Here is a 20,035-nt window from a genome sequence, read left to right on the forward strand (position 1 = left end):
CAGGTAGAGGCAGGTGTACTTATTACATGGAGTTTTCCCCTTCCTTTCCTTTCCTTCCTTCCTGCCTGGCTTCCTTTTTCCTTTCTCTTCCTTTGTTATTATTATTAATATTTTTACAAAAATATATCCCATCACATTCATTCTACAAATGAGTTCTTGCTTAATAATATATCCTAAACATGTTTCAGGATATAACTCTAAACAATTCCTTTCAATATTTATTATATACCTGAAAATATTATAGTAATAAAATTTAACTATTCACCTACAGATCATCACTTCATTTCCAATGTTTGGTTTTTAAAAACAATCCAGGACATTTTTCTGCTTCCAGCAATGGCAGACTAGTTGTTTCAGACCAACCCTCAACCAAACAATCAAAAAAAGCAGGGTAGAATTTAAAATACACACACCCACACATACACACCCACAGTCACACAGACACCCACATCTATCCCTATGTGAAGGCACTGGAGACCTGCCAAGGTAGCAAAGGGTAGAAGGTTCTAGATCGCAGGAAGATAAATTAGCCCCACTTTCCTCCCTTTTTCCACTCGAGGATTTTCCAGTTTGATTCTGCAGCTGGGAGACTCACAAGCTGAAGAGAATGTGTGTTCAGTGAGAAAATAAAATGATTCATGGGTAAGCACTCAGTAAGTAATAAAGGACAATTGAAATAAATCCTATACAAATACATGTGCACATCATCATTGCTGCAGTCTCCAAAAACTAAACAACACTCTCCTTCCCCTGGGAAGCAAAAACAGTTCCCTAAAAGCATAAATGTAACCTCAGAAAGAAAACTGGGTAGTGAAACGTATCTCAGATACTTATAAACCAGGAGGCCACAAAGTGTAGTGAATAAGGGTTTTAATCTCAGCTGGAACAAGGATTAATCCGAGAATCTCAAACTCATCACTTCAATGTTCTGTGCCTCAATGTCCTTTCCTCTACAGTGAGAGTGTTAGATGGAACACTCCGGAAGAGTCCTTCCTCCTTGGGCCTTTCACTCTCTCAGAGTGCAGGGCTCCCTTTGAAGCACAAATGCCTACAACCAACAGCTCGACTAGGAAAAGGCAGCAGCAAATAACAGGTTGTATCCAAAGACACTATGCCTGTAACTCTTTAAACGCTGGGCTCTGCTTGGCTGACTGTAAAGGATGCTCGGCTGGATTCTTTCCTTCTCTCCTTTTTGACTTGAGCACTTGCTAGGGCATTGATTCATCTAGCATTAACCCCCTGATCTGAAGGCTGACCTGTTCCTCTCTCTTTCTAACACTCAGTGCAGCCAGAAAAAGAGACCAGCATAGTTTCTTTTATATCTACTATAGCTTGCCCAATGATTCTGGACACTTTGTCCCAAGAATTTATCCATTTTGGTAATCTGTGTCATCATCTTGTTACCAGTAATTTGACTTTTCCCTCTTGGTTATTCCATTTTTACTGTACTTAATACATTCTGCAATTAATGCACAGTCATCTCATTCACGTCCCGATACCCTTAACACCGTCATCTCCTAAGTTTTCTACCTTTTTAATTACAACAATCTCCATCTCTACCCTCTTTCTGCCACCCATCAATCTAGCCTTAAAACTCACTGTGACTCAAATTTCTCTTCCTCCAATATCTTAAACTCTGAAATTTTGCTCTGTGACTTAAAATTACTCTCTTAGACCAGAACTGTCTGTTCTTCTCTCCATATATTCATTCAATTCCCACAAACCTGTCCCTGGGTGGGTTTTTAGCATGCAAAAGTTGTGGAATTATTTTAGAATAGATAGTGGCTTTTTTTCAAACGTGAATTCAAACAAACTTTCCTTCACTCGGCAAATACTATTAAGCACGTATTAGATGCCAGATGATATGGTAGATCCAGAGAAAACAAAGGTGAATGAGATCATGCCCCTACCTTCAACAAGTTCATTACTTGTATAGGAGACCAAGAGGAAAAATAAGTAACAAAAGGGGGACATTAGCGTTATAGAAGGGCAACTCATTAAATCCTGGGCAAACCAATGGAAGAGCTTAGATTTAGTTTGGTGTCACTGAGGCAGTGCGTGGTGCTGGAGAGTTGAGGCAGGCCAGGTAATCACCCAAATCCACAACATCATAATAAAACTACCATACTTGTTAGAGAGGCACATATCAGGTTGATTGCCTATAACTATTTTACTACTATCCAGGCCATTTATTAGTATTTACTAAATCCCTTTTAAATAAAATATTGTGCTATATGATTTGGAAAACTAATTTTTTCTCCCAATCTGTCCAAATAATCTCTTGAACACAAGGGGAAAAAAATGAGCATTTGAAACCAATCTTTTTCATTTATAGAATACATTAGGAGTAACTGATTTGAAAAAGAATGAAAATTCTGGCTCTTTAGGTGGCTTTCAGGACTTCATAATTAAACTTCTTTTTTAAACGTAAGTGAACAGGACATTCCTAGATTGCTATTCAGAAATAGCTAATGAAAATACTAATGACTTTATCACTAAATATGTTCTGTTAAAAGGAAAACATATATTACATTGAATATCAGAGTTTGTTTTTATCTCCTAGAAGACATGAAATAGAAGAAAACAGGAATAATGTATCACACAGAGGAGAAAACAGGAAAACGTACCAGAAGAAGCTTCCAGTCTTTCCAATCTGCTGATCAACCAATCGAGGGAGCCAGAAAATTGAGCACAGTTTTTACGATTTCCTCTAATTAGAGCCGCTGCAAAAGACACAACAGATTTCACATTTATGTGATTGTCCAACTCAAAAATCAACGTAAGCTAATAGTAGCTAAAAAGGCTGGATTAAGAACAAAATATCTTCATGTTACATTTAAAACATATGCAAATACACACACACTTACATACCAGAGACATTAAAATACGAATTGACATTTATCGATGGGGACTGAAAAAAAACACGGCTCATTAGGAGGTATATAAATTCAGAAAGTAACATTTCACATTGGGAGGTGATAATGAAGTTTAAATGGAAAAACTGGTGTCTGGGGAGTTCCCTCACAGGGGTTCTAATACCCAATGCTTTCAATTAGCCATGAGACTAAATTATTTCATCTCTCTACACCTCAATTTTCTCACCTACATGACAAAAACGTTCAGAGCACATTGGTTTTTCTTAAAATGGACCACAAAATACTAGGAGATATCACTAGTAATTATAACTCTAACAGGAATACAGAGATATAACTAAACGTTACGTGGAAAAAAGGACAGAGGACCAATGTCTAATTAAGTTTGAAAACCCTTTTCAAAAACTGTAACTTTTCTTTATAGATTTTTTCAAAAACTATAACTCTTCTTCCTAATGCATAATATTATTATGCATTAATATGCATAATAATATTATGCATTAATATGCATAATATTATTATGCATTAATATGCATAATAATATTATGCATTAATATGCATAATATTATGCATTAATATGCATAATATTCACAATGCATATTAAAGACTCTCAGAAACCCTGCAGTAAATGCATATTAAAGACTCTCAGAAACCCTGCAGTCTTGTATCCAAAGACATTATGCCTGTAACCGATCAATCTGAAGACTCTATAAACACTGGGCTATTCTAACTTTGCTCACACTAGTGTTTCCTATATTTCTTTGGCCAAACAACCCATCTTGTATTCATATAAAATTCCTACATGGCTTTCAGGATCTCTTTCAACCTGGTCTATACACTCAATTTTAAACTTTTAATTTTTCAAAACCATTCAATTCTTTCGAAGCAAGTCTGGTAAATATTTTACATAAATTCTACTCTTGCACCATAAGATTGTTCAAAAACAGTAAAACTCCTTACAAAGGGTTGGTGAGATTTTTTAAATAATATGATATTTTAAGGGAGAAAGGTGTCTCCATAAGAAAAATCCCTATTTAAAATCTGGTAGGATTAAGAAGCAGTTTGAGGAGCTGAAGTCTGAGGCTACAGACTGTTTTCCTTTGCATTGAGAGCAGGGAGGAGGAAACCTTCCATTTACAGGGTGCAATGAAACTCAAAGACGTCCTTCACATGTCCTCTTTCCAAAAATATGTAAATAAATAAAATTATTACCTGACCTTAGAGTAAGAAAAGTTAAGACAGAAAAGACAAGGAGGCTTCTATTCCTACAACTGTAAAACTCTTTTGTGTATGGAGCCTCCACAATGTGTGCACAAAGATTAAAAGATAATGCACTCAAATCACTTAGACTTTCTCCAGCTCTGGTCCAGCCTCCCACAGCACCAGCAATCGAGATACACACGCCCACAGTGCAGAGGGCAGGGGACAAGAGCTAAGGATGGAATGTAGCACAGGAACTCACAGAACCAAAATACAGAAACATTGTTTTAAATGTCCAGGTTAACAATTAGATGCTCCTAAGCCTCAATAAACATTAAAAAAAAAAAAAAAAATCCAGAATGTTGCTGACCAATTAAAGAGTACAGTGCCATTGAAACTTCCTGCAGAGCTTGAGGAGCTGTCCCTGCAGTTGGGGACCTTGTAAACTGGGGCTTGATGACTTCTGCCCAGGAAGTCACCCAGGAGAGAGAGGCACCGACCAACTGCTTTGGGTGCACTAGCCTACATGGTGGTGATGTGCTTCCCATAAGTCCCTGAGAGCCACCGCTGTGGGGTCATCCTGAGTCCATTTAACAGGGCCATCTGGAGCAGCGGTAAGAATTCAGGAAAAAAGGCTGGAGGTAGACCACCAGCTGTGCGTGGGCCAAGGAGGGACCTGCAAAAGCCTTCCAGAATAGCGTGGCCACTGCCCCATGACAGGAACCCTGGGAAAGAGGGGCTTGGCTAGGAACCTCCAGGGTGCCTGCAAGAGAGTCAGCTCTCTGCCACTGCCAGGCCTCCAGGGATGTCAGCCTTAACTGTCTAGCCAGAGCCAGAGGGCACACAGCCACAAAAGCAAGTGAGAACCCTCCCTCCCCTGATCAGGAGGCTGGCAGCAGCTTTCTTGTGAAGAAGGGACCTAGAGACAGCAGCATGGTGGGTGCTCACACAGCTCACAAACAGTGGAGCCAAGACTGAAGCCATCCAGTTGGATTCCAGAGGCTGTGCTGATGCACCAGGCTTCGCTGCCCTTCCCCCAGTTTCTTCCCACTGGAATTACCTGTCTAGAAGCAGTAAGAAGGATGGGATCCTGATACTGTATAAACACATTAGAAAGTAGGTAGGGTAGTCCCCCCCTTACCCACAGGGGGCTATGTTCCAAGACCCTCAGCAGATGCCTGAAACCAGAGATAGCACTGAACCCTTCGTATAGCACGTTTTTTCCTATACACGCACGCATACCTATGATAAAGTCTAATTCATAAATGAGGCACAGTAAGAGATTAACAACAATACCTAATAATAAAATAGAACAATTATAACAATATGCCAGCCTCACCACTCTTGCACTTAGGAGCCATTATTATGTAAAATAAGGGTGACTTAAACAAAGCACAGAGATCATATGACAGTCAATCTGATAACCAAGATGGGCAGGACAGAGCAGGAAGGTGCGAGATCTCGTCACACGACTCAGAACGGTGCACTTTAAAACTTGTCAATTGTTTATTTCTGGCATTTTGGGACCATGGTTGACCACAGGTAACTGACACTGCAGAAAGAGAGACCACAGTTGAGGAGGGATCCTGTACGCGGGTACTTCAGAAAGTTCATGGAAAGATTTGTATTCTTTCTCAATTCTATTTTTCCACAAACTCTTTGAAGTACCCTCGTATCTCACACATTTGATTATATGAGTTTCCACTGTAAATATCTTAATGACTGTCATTGTCATTTCGTAGAGATGAAACTCTTACCAAGTTGAGAAAAAAAGAATTTGAAATGCCTTTCCAGGATTTCCCGGAGAACGAGGTAGAATCCATCTATGTGCACAACCATGGACTAACACCTGACATGAGTGTGTCTGAAGCCAGTACCCTTCCCTTTCAGCTGTGGGCTGCCTTCCCCACTGTTTTATGGCATTTACGAAGAGCTCCCTGCCTGAGATACTGGGAAAATGGTCTGGACGTGCAAAAATCCCTAATTGCTGTACCTTTTCCAAGTCTTCAAAGATTCAGAAACTGGTCACTTGTGCCCTACTAAAAGAGCAGCAATCTGTCCTGTTTGTTTCATACTTTGAATCTTCAGAAAATGTGTATTCACCGTGAGTTTGCAAAGAGCCCTTTGTCAGACATCTTTAGAAAATCATCCTGGCTTGCAAGCCTCCTGCAGATTAATCGTGTGGATGTCAGAAAAGACGTAGGAAAGCACGCCACGGCAATGTTTTGCACACTGTGAGCATCCGTGCCTACAAGATCCTGAGGTTTTCCAGACATCAGGCTCATAAATCTGCTCTCTTGTCATTCTCTACCTAAAACGTATTAAATAGATCCATGCCAAATGCCAAATTGATATAGATTTTTCCCACCTTTTCCCTTTTCTCTCCATGCTAAATAGACACACCAAAGAAAAACAAAAATCAAGAGAACAAGGAGGTAGCTTATTTCACACAGAAACCCAAGAGGGAATCGACTCTCCACCTATTTGGAGGAAGGGAGAGGAGGCTTACTTAACAAATTTGGAGTTGATGATATTTACAACAAAATTTTTGATATCCGAATAAAGGACAGTGAGATATACGTATCTATGGAACTGCAATTACTGCTGCAGATCTGAGACTTCCCCAGCCAGGCTGCAGTCTATATTTAGGGGTCCACAGCTCTCTGTCTTATGATTACACTGAATTCAGTAAAAACTATTGTCAGCAGATGGTTCTTATGTCTTTTGCTTGTCAAAAATTTGACATGGGTTTTATTCATTAATTTTTTTTCTGGTCATAAAACCAATGTTCACTATAATAAAAACAAAAAATCAAGAGAAATCAAAGAAACATGTAAAAAACAAAATCTCTCATAACTCTATCCACCTAAAACACCCCACATTAAAACTACCATGAAAATAAGGGTGGACTTTATTTACACTGATATACAAATGTTCTATTTTTTTCTTCACTCAACTGGAATTAATACATTAGCTTTTTTTCCTTTTACCATCAATTATCTAGCCTTGACATAAATGTTAACTGCTTTTTTCAATTATAAAAAAAGGAATGCATGTTAATAGATTAAGAATAAATATACAAGTGGTCTTCAAAAAGTTCACGGAAAGATCTGTATTTAATTCCATTTCCCATGTATTTTTTGTTCTCGTATAACAGAACATATAGAAAATGAAAAGTAAAAGATGAAAATCTCTCTCCCAAGAAGTAACCACCTAACAGTTTTCAGTGCATGCTTTCAGAAGTGTCCGATGCATACGGAAGAATATATCTTTCTCTACATATTTTTAATTTTATGCAATTGGAATCTTATGACACAACGGTACTTCAAAAAGTTTGTGGGAAAATGGAATTAAAAGATAATGTGAGTATTTCCGTGAACTTTTTGAAAATCCTTTCTATACATGGCAAATGCCTTGTGTTTTATTTTTTTCTACTTAATACCATACCATAGATTGCCATGCCAAAAAGAGCAGCAATCTAGCCTTTTGTTTCATACAATTTTCCAAATGATAGATTTATCTAAATTTTTGATAACATGGTATTACACTGTATAAGTAAACTATATATATATAACTCCTGTTGATAGAAAGATTGTTTTCAATTTTATGCTATTTATAAACGATTTTACAGAGGACATGTTCACATTTGTATAAATATATCTCTAGAATACATTTCTTTTTGTTTGTTTGTTTGTTTTTGACAAATGCAAGACCAAGTATTTATTACAGCAATAAGCATACATATCTTAAAATCCATGTGCTCTTTCCTTTTCTTTGGGGGGGGTTAACCTTGTATTTTTTTTTATTGGTTATGAATATTCATGAGATACAAAGTTGATTGTCACCCATCATGTCCAAGATGGGAAGGCCAGATTCAAACCAACAGCATGCCCATTACCACAAGTTGTGTTTGTACCCCGTGTCCCCACCCAATTATCCCCAACTTCCCTCCCCTTCCCCCTCTCCCCAGAACTCCACTTTGTAGCCCAAGGTATATTCTCTCCCTCTGCAAGTCCAACATACTACTGTGGTCTTTCTTTCCTTCCTTATGTCTCTCTTAACTCCCACATATGAGTGAGTACATGTGGTATTTATCCCTCTGTGCTTTGCTTATTTCACTCAACCTAAGTTTCTCCAAGCTCATCCATGTTGTTGCAAATGGGAGAATTTCAAAGCTATTGTAACCAAAACAGCATGGCACTGGTATAGACACTCAGACCAGCAGAGCAGAATTGAGAACCCAGAAATCACCCCTCAGGCTTACAGCCATCTGATATTGGACAAACACAACAAAAATCTACATTGGGAAAAGAATGTCTCTTCAACAAGTGGTGCTGGGAAAACTGGATATCCATATGCAGAAGAATGAAACTAGATATGCATCTCTCACCGTACACTAAAGTCAGCTCAAAATAGATTAATGACTTAAGTCACAAGACTTGAAACTGTAAAATTACTACGGGAAAATATCGGCGAAACACTTCAGGAACTAGGTCTGGGTACAGACTTTATGAACATTATGAACACGAGCCCAAAAGCACAAGCAGGAAAAGAAAAAAATAAACAAATGGGACTATATCAAACTAAAAACTTCTGCACAGCAAAGGAAACAACCAACAGAGTGAAACGACAACCTACAGAGCAGGAGAAAATTTTTGCCCACTATGCATCTGACAAGGGATGCATTTGGGAGGGGATTATATCCATAATATACAAGGAACTCAAGCAATTATACAGTAAAAAAAACAAATAACCCATTTAAAAAATGGGCAAAGGAGCTGAATAGACATTTTTCAAAGGAAGACATACAAATGGCCAAAAGGCACACGAATAAAAGCTCAACATCACTAATCATCAGGGAAATGCAAATTAAAACTACATTGAGATACCACCTCACCCCAGTTACAATGGCTATCATCAAAAAGACGGTGAATACCAAGTGCTGGCGAGGGTGTGGAGAGAAGGCAACGCTCCTGCACTGTTGGTGGGACTGTAAATTAATACAACCCCTATGGAAAAGGGTATGGAGGTTTCTCAAACAACTACAGATAGATCCTCCATATGACACAGTAATCCCAATTCTGGGTATATACCCAGAGGGATGGAAATCATCATGTCGAAGGGACACCTGCACTCCCGTGTTCGTCGGAATACCTGTCCTCCTGTGTTTGTCACAGCTCTGTTTACAAGAGCCAAGACATGGAACCAACCTAAATATCCATCAATGGATGATCGGATAAAGAAACTGTGGCATATATACACCATGGAATACCACTCTGCCATAGAATACGTTTATTAAAGTAGAATTTCTGGAAGAAAAAGGGTATACACATCTAAAGTTTTATATATATAGTCAGAACAAGGGCTGTTCACATTTGAAATTTCATCAATTTACACTCCCATCGAGAAAACGTTACCCAATATTTTCCCCAATGATGGATATTATGAAATTTTTAATTGTGCCAATCTAGCAAGTAAAAGATGATCTTTTATTATTTTAATTATATTAATTATTTTAATTTATAATATAATAATTATTTAATTATTTTACTTCTCTATTTGCCCTGTTGGAAATCTTTTACTACTCATTAGTCTATGAACTGCCCATCTCTGTTGTCCTTTTTCCTATTAGATAATATTTCCTTTTCTTATTTATAAAAACTCTATACATTACAGAAATCAGGGCTTCATCTTTCATATCGGTTGCATATTTTTCCCAAACTCCCATCTGTTTTTGATTTTGTAATGATATTGTTTAAAATAAATGTTTTCATTTTTATGTAGTCAAATTTATCAGTCTTTTGCTGCTCTTATATTAACACGGTGTAACAATAACTTGTATCAAGATGGTCAAGGCAGCACAGTCAGTAAATGCACAACGTTCTGGCTCGTTCTGTAATTTACGCTGTCTGTCTCGTACTCAGCCATGAGCTCCATGAAAGCAGGCTCTATTCTACTATCCATCATTGTCCAGATCAAGGCATCTCCCATAGAAGGAATTCAATTAATCTTTGATGAATGGATGAAATTTCTGTTATGGTCTAAATGTTTGTGTGCTCCAAGATTTATATGTTGGAATCCTAACCCCCAAGGTGATAGCATTAGGGGGTGAGGGCTTTGGGAGGGGATTAGGTCATGATGATGGAGCCCTCATGCATGCAATTAGCACCTTTACAAACGAGACCCCAGAGAGACCCTTGGCCCTTCTGCCTTGTGAGAACATAGTGAAAAGATGCCATATCTGTGACGCAGACCCTCACCTGACACAGAATCTGCCAGTGCCTCGATCTTAGAATTCCTGGCTTCCAGAACTATGAGAAACAAATACCTGTGGCTTTAAGCCACCTAATTTATGGTATTTTGTTACAGCAGCCCAAATGGACTAAGACAGCTTCTATTGAAACCCACATCCATCAGACTCCAAGTCCATGCTGTCCCCAACATGACAGTCTTTGTAACATAAAACGTTCCCCTGTTAGGAGACCATGCAAGGAATTAAGACGCTTGGGAAAAACAGAGGGAAAAAGGAAATTTTCTTAAGGTGAGGTATTTAAAGAAAGAAAGATATACTCAGAATTACCTGGGAGAAATAAATGTGGGGGATTAACAAAAACTCTCTCAGGAACAGCAATGTAAAAATATAAAAGTTAAGAGTATATAGTAGACATGTTGGGGGAAAGTACATTTAGAATATATGTCTCTCATTGCATGAAAAAATTAGCTTAAAAGTCACAAAATATTCATGTGCCTGAAATCATTGTGTGTTCTTCATGACATATATGATTATTATACTGTTAACCTCCTTTAACGTGTTTTAAGGGATTCTAAATATGACAATATTAAGTAATACCTCCATCAAATCCTTTTTAAATGAAATGGGATGTAAATAATTAAAGAAATAGACATACCTATTTAAGTAATATTCAAATCTCTTTGATGTAAAGTTATTCTAGACATTGTGAAAGCACAGCTCTGGATTGATGGAGATGACCAGAAGACTGCATGCCTTGGACTGAGTGTCCCCCCAAAACTTGATCCCCCCATGACAGCATTAAGAGGGTGGGAAATCCTATTATGGTCATTGAAAGGTGGGGCATCGACAGGTGATTAGATTGTAGGACTATGCCATGGTGAAAGGATTAAAAATGGTGGTCCTGGGCATGGTTTGGAGGGCTTTCAAAGGAGAGTGAATGAGGTTAGTGTATTCTCTCTGCTCCACCATTTTCGCAACGTGATACCTTGAGTCACTGTCACCACCAAGGCTCTCATCAGACATGTTCCCTGGATTTTGGACTTCCAGCCTCTGAAATTGTAAGCAATAAATTTTGTTTTCTTTACAAATCACCCAGTTTAAGGTATTTTGTTATAAGCAGCAGAAACAAACTAATACACTGAAGTACAGGGCAGCTAGGGACAGAGTGAGCAAGGTCACAGGTGCAAAGGAGGGGACAGTCCAGGCACGGGCTGGAGTGTTCTGAAGACTAGACTGAGAAGGTGTAAAACAATGAAAATTCCTGAAGAAATGGGTGAGGGCTCCCTTGGGCCTGAAGGAAAGATTGGAGGAGAGAAGGAGAGGTGAAGAGATGAACCAGAAATCTTACATTCTGTCAATTCCATTGAGATCTCAAGTCTTCAGCTGTGTGCCAGATGCTGACCACACAAATGTTCAGCACTATGTTCAGAGAATGGCCTGAATGTTAGAACACAGCCATGCACTGCATAAGGATGTTTTGGTCAATGATGGACCACATATACCACGGTGGTCTCATAAGATTACAGTATAATGCACCTGCAAAACCTCTCATCACAGTTTGAGCTAATGAGATGCGAGTAGTTGGTTAGGAAACAGCATGCTCTTTCTCAAGACATGACTTGCAGGAGAAGCCCTCTTTCATGTCATCCATGACAGAGAGGAAGCAGGCTGCACTAGGAGCTACTAGCAACCAGCCAAGGCCATAAAGGGAGTCCAGCATTGGAGGGCGCTGACCCCATGGAAGGGACAGCCAAGACATGAAGAAACTGGTTCTGGAGACAGGATGGAGCCATTGAGTCAAACCTACTGGAAGCTACCAGTCGTGCAAGCCAGTGACTCCCCTCTGCTGTGTAAGCCAGTTTGAATTTGGGTATTCTGTTATTTCCAATGGATGCATCCCAGTGGACACATCATTCCACGTACAGTGACCCCTTCCCTTTCTATATGAATGAGTAACCCCCTTTCAAATCACATCTCTAGCCAGCTTCCAGTAAAAATCTAACCACAAAACTAATTATGGTGAGGAACTGTGCTCACACTCACCAAGTCCCTGGCATTTCGTAGAGTCCATTAAGGCTACTTCCATAGGTTCGAAAATAACCAAATAGCTCTGTGGAGTTAAAGAGAGGGTGGGCTTGAGGGATACGTAGCTCAGAAAGATAAAGCTGAAGAGGTGATTTTTGTGGAAATGAGCTTTTTTCTATGATTATTTAAAAAAATTCATTATAATTCTCTCTGCTCATTTTAATTACTCATGGACACATGAGCATGTGATCTGTTAAAGGGACCAAACACAGAAACTATGGACAGAGTTGATATGAAAATGTAAGTAAGATGCATATGATCTAGATTTACCTACAACAACATTCTTTCTGTGCATAATCCCAACCCTAACCCTAACCCTACCCTCAGACACACATAGATAATGTGACTCTTCACCTAAAGCATCTAATTTGTTTGAGGAATTCATCTGGTGCCACACAAAGTGAAGAAGTTACACTGTGGTATTAAAAACACTGCCACACTTCAGACTCCACTATTTCCAGAAAGTCAGTGCTATTCCTAACTTCCACATTTGCAAAGAAATGCAGTTTTAGAATTTTGTCATCAAAAAATCCTTATCCTGAAGATGGTCATGGGTAAAATAATGAATCAAGATCCCTATCAAGACTCAGTGTCCCTGTTCCCATTCATAGAAGTGCTAGTCACATGTTACCTCATAGTCTGAAAATACCAAATTTCACATGCTTAATTTAACAGGAAATCTAATAGCCTACCTAATGAAAGCCTATTAAAATTCAAATAGGTACAAGAATTTTATTTGCTTTATTGTATTATGACTCGATAAATTTTAATAAAGTTGAATTAGATTACAAGGAAATTTCAAATATTTTGACCATCCTTCATTCTTTATATTAAAAATGTATTACCTCTTTTCTGTACTTAAGTATATAGTCCTTTTCTAGTAGACTCAGTCATTTAATTACCTACACATTTATTATCTACTACAAGCCAGATGTTAAGTTAAGTGATGGAGGTAAAACCTAGAAAGCTAAAAAGATGTTTTTCTTAGCCTTTGAAATCAGTCATATGAGAGGGTACTTCAAAAAGTTGATGGTAAAGTAGAATTGAAAGATAATATAAATCTTTTCACAAACTTTTCAAAATACCCTCATGTAACTAAATAAGAAATGTGATATGTGCTATAATACAGATAAATACTAAGTGCCAAGAAAACAGAGAAGAGTTTAATTAAGCTTAAGAGTTAGGAGAAATGTCAAGAGTAACTTCAAAAGACAGTGACGTGTAAACTGGGTCTTGAAAGATACATAGGAACGTCAGAAAAGGTGCAAGTAACAAAATGTCACAGAGGTGTGAAGTGTATGGGACATTCAGAAAACTGTGATAGGCTCAAGGAAAAGGAAAGGATAAAGGGAGTGGGAAAATACAAAACTGGAAAAGTTAGGTAGGGCCCCATATATCAGGTGAATCACATTGAACTACCTTCTAGAATAATTGAGAAATATGAAAAATTTCTAAACAGGGAAGTGGTGGTGGATTTGTGACACACTGAATGAATCTGAGATTTTGGAGGTGAGGGCTACAGTAGAGCAAGACACCATTCCCCACTGGTCACTTGTGTCTTTGCATATCTTGCAAATGAGCCATCGAAAGCCTTTGTTTCAGGATCTCTTTTCAAGGATGTCTGAAGCAAGCGGCTTTGGAAGAAGGAGATGGCATCTACACCTAAAGCAAAGGGCAGGCAGACTTACTGTCCACTGTAACTGACTCAGGCTCCCTATGCTTGGGAATCCTTAGTTGTCATCTGTGCCCTTCCCATTATCCTATGAAAACTGGGCTTAGAGAATTGGCACAAAAAATGCTTATACTTCAGCTACAGGCATTGCATTGACTCATCTGTCCCTCTTTACCCTAGTTGCAGACTAACTTACTAGCTTGCAAATAGGGTAAAATTTCAGACCTCTCACATTTTTTGACAAGAGATAAATAGAAGCCACTGCAATAGTTCAGATCAAAAATAATGAGGACCTATGTTTGCAGAGAGCAAACAGGAATGCAACATAAACCACCACGAGCGTCACTTAACGAATGTCAGACATACTCAGAAGCTGCCAAACACAAATCCCCTAAAGACCAGAGAGAAGGTTGGGACTGTGCGGGGAGTAAGAGGAACTCTTGCAGAACTAAGTTCAGAACCAAAAATGAAATATTTAATACATACTCATACAGAGGCCCCTCATCTGCAAAATCTGCACCCTAGATGATTCTCTTCCTCTAGCCAAAGGCAAATCGACCGCTCTGCTAACTTTCTCAGAGATGGATTGAAACACTAAATATCATTGGATTTCATCCACCTAAATTAAAAATTAAAAGCCTCAGTAAGGAAGCATGCTCTAAAATTGCTGGAACTATTGTGTGATCATCTTAAGCAGACATCACTCCGTTGCCTTGAATCCAGTCATACTCCTTACCCAGCAATTCATACAGAGAATTCAGAATGGATTTCCACGATTCCCCAGCTTCCCTTCCAGCAACATCAGCAAAGTGTGCCGCGCTGCTATAGACATGCAGTCGATCTATGCACTCCAGCACGAGGTTGATCATTCCCTGGAAGGTAAAAAAAAAAAAAAAAAAAAAAAAAAATCACTAGCAGAAACTGTAATTCCACTTACAGACCAAAAATGCTAAGTTGATTTTAAAAAGAAGCCTGATTTAGAGTACGTCTGTTAATCATAAAGAGAATTGTGCTGGTTTATTCAAAGGACAGGAAGAAACACATTTACATCTGAAGCGAAATGTTCTTCAAGTAGTTCAAGTGGATTTTAAATCCTGAGTGGCCATTCTCAAACAGCAGCAGAGAACAATATAAAATTCGATACTTCATACTCGTATTTGCAAGGTTTAATACTAGACTAAATGAATTGGTCATAATGGCATTCTGTGGTTAAGTAAGCAGAAGAGCAGGTACTTATCCTTAGATAGGCACTAATTCTATTATTACTAAATTAAAGATATAGTAAATTAAGTAAAGAAAAGCTCATGAAAAGACATCTTTAAAGCAAATCAAAAATTCATTAGAGAACTTTGTAAGATCTAGCCTAAATTAGAAAATATGCTTTTATTATTATTGCTAGGTCAAGCTTGTCAGAATGAGGCAAAGCACATGAAAAGAACAGCTATAAACAGTGGACTAATCAAATTAACTTATTTCATACAGAGAATTTAAGAGACACCATGGACCTAAGAACACTTCCAGGTCCCCATACAGATTGTCTTATACGAGAAATTGGAAAAACCAACCAAAAAAAAAAAATCTAAATTAATATTTTAAAATGTCCCAGCCCAATGTTTACTTTTACATCATCCAGATATTAAATAAATGTGGTGTAGGAAACAGTCCAGCAACTGGCATATGTGAAAAGAAAAACCACCAACAAACTATTCCATGTTGTTACTATTGGTTTATGTCGAGGTTTCCTTTGGTCATTTGTTTTGTATACAGAAGTGGAAAGGTCTTCAAAAATTAATGGCAGTTTCAAAGGCTTGTATTGGGATATTAGAAAAACAGCTTTAAAATCAGGACATAGATTTAGGGATTATGGGAACTCAGCAATGCCCTCTAACCCTTTTTCTTCGATACTTTTCCAAAGTCACTTTCACTCAGAAAGATTCACTATTCCCCTATGAAAGAAAGATCCACTATGCTAAGAATAGTTAGAATTATTTTTCCCCTAAATATTTATTTGTGAATAAACTATAAATGCACTCCTTATGTGTGCACTTAAAGGATGAGGTGCTTATTAAGGCAATATCATATTTTCAGCTTTTATAAAATTACTCTCGTGGTGTGAGTTTTCTGAAGGACTGCACATGAATCCATCTGCAGAAAGATGTCCCACATCACACTTGCAGTGGTTTTTTGCAGCACGGGTTCTCATGTGTCTTCTGTATTTATGTAACCAACATGAAGCAAACTTAGTGCTTACGAATAACCAGGTGATGCAGTGACAAATTTCATCTTTGAAATGAATATTCATTGATAGAGAAATAATAAGATCCAGATTCCTCCAAGGCCTGTTTCTCCTGTTCAGTAATACACCTGCTCCTCTATACCTCAAAATGCAAAGATGTCAAATACGTAAAGAATTTTTCCCACCAACAAGTTGTTTTCCCAAGAGAACCAGAAAGAAATGAGCTTGGCTAGAGACACACCTCTTCCTGGAAGAGATTCTGCCGATTCTTCAGGGCTCTTAATCGGTTCTGCTTATCCTCATGCTCCAAGTGCTCATCTGGGGGGTGGAAGTAGCCAATCAGGTCCTGCAGACTTAGACTTACAGACTCAATAGGCAAATCCACCGGGGAAGACTTCACCTTCTTACTGAGAGCATCAAGGCCCCTAAAAAAGAATAGCAAACAAGTCTCTGTGGCAGTGAATTCACAATTTCATTATTTTATTTCACTTATAGATGACTTCACAGTGTTCATCTCTCTCCTTATACCACTGTGAAAGGAACATATAATCAGCCTCTTCCTCAAGCAGCAATAATGAATACGTTCATATCAGAAATTGTGTATCATGCATCTAAATATAATGTTACATTATAAAAACCAGCATCGAGAGCTACTCATCTAGAGCAAAACCTAATAGACAAAAGGACCATTGTCTACAAAACCAAGTCTAAATATTTAGAAGCCAGTTGATTTTCATTGGAAAGCATAGTTTAAGGTTTAAGGCTGTATCTTCTCTGATTCATAATCCTAACATTTGCCTGTTGTTCATTTGCTTTTCAAAAAGAAATTCTTAAGTTTTGCTATCATTGACACTAGCCTGCCATTCTGTTTAATTCCTGCAGTTAAAAATACATTCTAATTAGTTTATTTTAGAAAATTTGCTTCTTAATTGGTTTATAATACATTAAAATGCTTTTCTATTATCTGAAAGAAATGCATTTAAAAATTACATGAAGAAGCAACTTCATAATATATTTTCTAGCCTTTAAAGAAAAACATATTACTTGGATATAAATGCATTAATTTGTTGGGCTTACAGAGATTGTCAGTTTCAAAACTTCTAGCTTTGAATGTGTCTGAAAAGCACTTTTTAAATGATATTTGTAAATCAAAATTATACCAAAACAAAATATTTATTATACATAAAAACATAAAACAGATGCCATAAAAGAATGGGAAAAAACCTCTTTATCAAATTGAATAAAAAGCAAGACCCAACTACACACTGCTAAAAGAAATGCACTTTTAATATAAAGACACAAATAGATTAAAGAACATACAGGGCTAATATCAAAAGAAAATAGAGAGTTACAATGGCTATACTAACATCACACAAAGTAGGTGTCACACCAAACAATATTACCAGGTATAAAGAAGGTAATTTCATAATGTTAAACTGGTCAATTTATCAAAAGGACACAATCTTAAACATGTATGTGCCTAATAACACAGCTTCAAAATACATATAAAAAAGAGACAGACTGCAAGGAGAAACAGAAAAATCCATAATTATAGCCAGATATTTCAATACCATTCTCTCAGAAATTAACAGAACGAATAGATTAAAAAGTGATAAGGAAATTGAAGATTTAAAGAATACTATCAACCAATGAGATTCAAATTAACATTTTTGAACACTCCACTCAGGAGTGGAATGCACATTCTTTTCAGGAGCACACAGAAAACCGAGATAGAACTTATTCTGAGCATAAAACAAGTCTCAATAAATGAAAAACCACTCAACCTCACAAAGTATATTCTCTGACCATAACGGCATTAAATTAGACACCAATAACAGAAAAATCTCAGGAAAATCTGCAATCATTTAGAAACTAAATAATCTATTGGTCTAAGAAGTCATCAAAAAGGAAATTGAAAGACAGCATAGGAAAAAGTGTGAGGTGCCACTAAAAACATGACTTTACAGCACTGCCTATATGAAAAAAGGTCTCAAATGAATGATGTCAGCATTCACCTTACAAAGGTAAGAAAAAAGAGAACAAATTAAATCCAAGGCAAGAAGAAGAAAAAAATTTTAAAAGATCAGAGTGGAAATCATTAACATTTTTAATACATAAATATGGGTTACTATAACAATCCTGTTTTATCATGTTAGGTATAATGAATAAATTTCATTCAAGTAACCAAGCCAAAAATTGATTTTCAACATTTAATTAAGGAGTAAGTATACAATTTAATATTTTTACCATAGAATCTAAATTTCTCATGTTTGGTTCTCTATCTAATCAGACAAATAATTGTTAAATTTTCAAATTAATCTTCCAAATCACAGACACTACTTTAAAAAAAACATGAGTCTAATCTTTAGCAAACTGCAAATGTTCTAAACCATATTACATCCCACATGAAGTTTGGTACCTCAACCAACATGCAAAATGAAACATGTTGTATGACATCACCCACTAAATCTAAACACTTTGGACACAAAGAATGATTAGGTTTTGTAATGATGAAAACACTAATTACCTTGGTTTAATCATCACATATTGTATACAGGTACTGATATTCAACTCTGTACCTCACAACCATGTATAATAAATTATGTTTCAATAAAAAAACTAAACAGTTATATAGTATCTTCTGAACAAAATACTTTTAGAAAGAAATAATCAGTTTTTCTTCTGGAATTCAATCAGCTCTTGCTTACAAAATGGAATCTCCATAGTGCCACCGAAAACACTGCAGACATCACACTGAATATAAAACTGTCCCTCGTATTTAAAGAGGCCAGTACTGATCAATAAAATTAAATAGAAAATTGACTATTTTAAAGGTTTATAAGTATTTTCCTCAGTCTTGGTCATAGAACTTAACTGGATGAAAGAACAAAACGAAAAAAAGCTGAGATTAATTGTTTCAAAACTAAGTTACAAGCATAACTTCTTCATACCACTGCTATGGGTTAAATGTGTCCCCCAAAAGTCCATGTATTGCAAACTTGATCTCTATTGTAACAATGTTAAGAGGGTGGGAAATCCTATTATGGTAATTGTAAGGTGGGATCTTCAAGAGGTGATTAGATTGTGAGGACTGTGCCCTTGTGAATGGTTTGATCCATTCATGGAGTCATGGGGTGTGGTTCTGGTGACTTTATAAGGAGAGTGGGTGAGAAGGTTATCTCTCTCTTGCTCAGCCCGTTCTCACCATGTGACACCCTGGTGGTCTCAGGACTCTGTAGAGTTCCCACCACGAAGGCAGCTTCCCACCAAGAGGAAGCTTCCCACCAAGAAGGCTCTCACCAGAAGAAGGCTTTTGGGACTTCCCAGTCTCCAAAACTGCAAGAAATAAATTTCATTTCTTTGTAAATCGCCCAGGTTCAGGTATTCTGTTATAAGCAACAGAAATGGACTAATACATCCACTACTTTTATACTGCATTAAAATGTAGTAAATTTTATTACGAGAAATAAATACTACATGAAATGATACAAGAATAAGTTACTGAAAAGTAATACAGGTAATAAATACAGTATAACAATCTGATGCTTACCCTGTCTCTAAGCCTTACTCCATCTGATGAATCTTAGGGTTTATCAGAGGCAGAGAAATGGGGTAAATACTAAGGATTGATTTAGTAAGGATGTGAGGTCAAATGGTGTTGTCTATTCTTTGGTTACAAACACACACACACACACACACACACACACACACACAGT

At 37.3% G+C, this 20,035-nt stretch overlaps 1 protein-coding gene across 1 annotated transcript in view; it reads right to left on the bottom strand.

The window, feature by feature from the left end:
* RYR2 (ryanodine receptor 2) overlaps positions 1 to 20,035 on the bottom strand; it is a 448,094-nt gene that overhangs the window by 288,375 nt on the left and 139,684 nt on the right. Inside the window, exons 15-17 of the mRNA XM_063082911.1 lie at positions 16,561 to 16,744; positions 14,820 to 14,955; positions 2,628 to 2,723 (exon numbers count right to left, since the gene is read on the bottom strand). Of these exons, the coding sequence (XP_062938981.1) occupies positions 2,628 to 2,723; positions 14,820 to 14,955; positions 16,561 to 16,744 (416 nt within the window). The remainder of the gene's footprint in view (positions 1 to 2,627; positions 2,724 to 14,819; positions 14,956 to 16,560; positions 16,745 to 20,035) is intronic.

This window comes from Cynocephalus volans, chromosome 18, assembly GCF_027409185.1.
Source record: "Cynocephalus volans isolate mCynVol1 chromosome 18, mCynVol1.pri, whole genome shotgun sequence".
In the NCBI taxonomy this organism is placed as follows: Eukaryota; Metazoa; Chordata; class Mammalia; order Dermoptera; family Cynocephalidae; genus Cynocephalus; species Cynocephalus volans.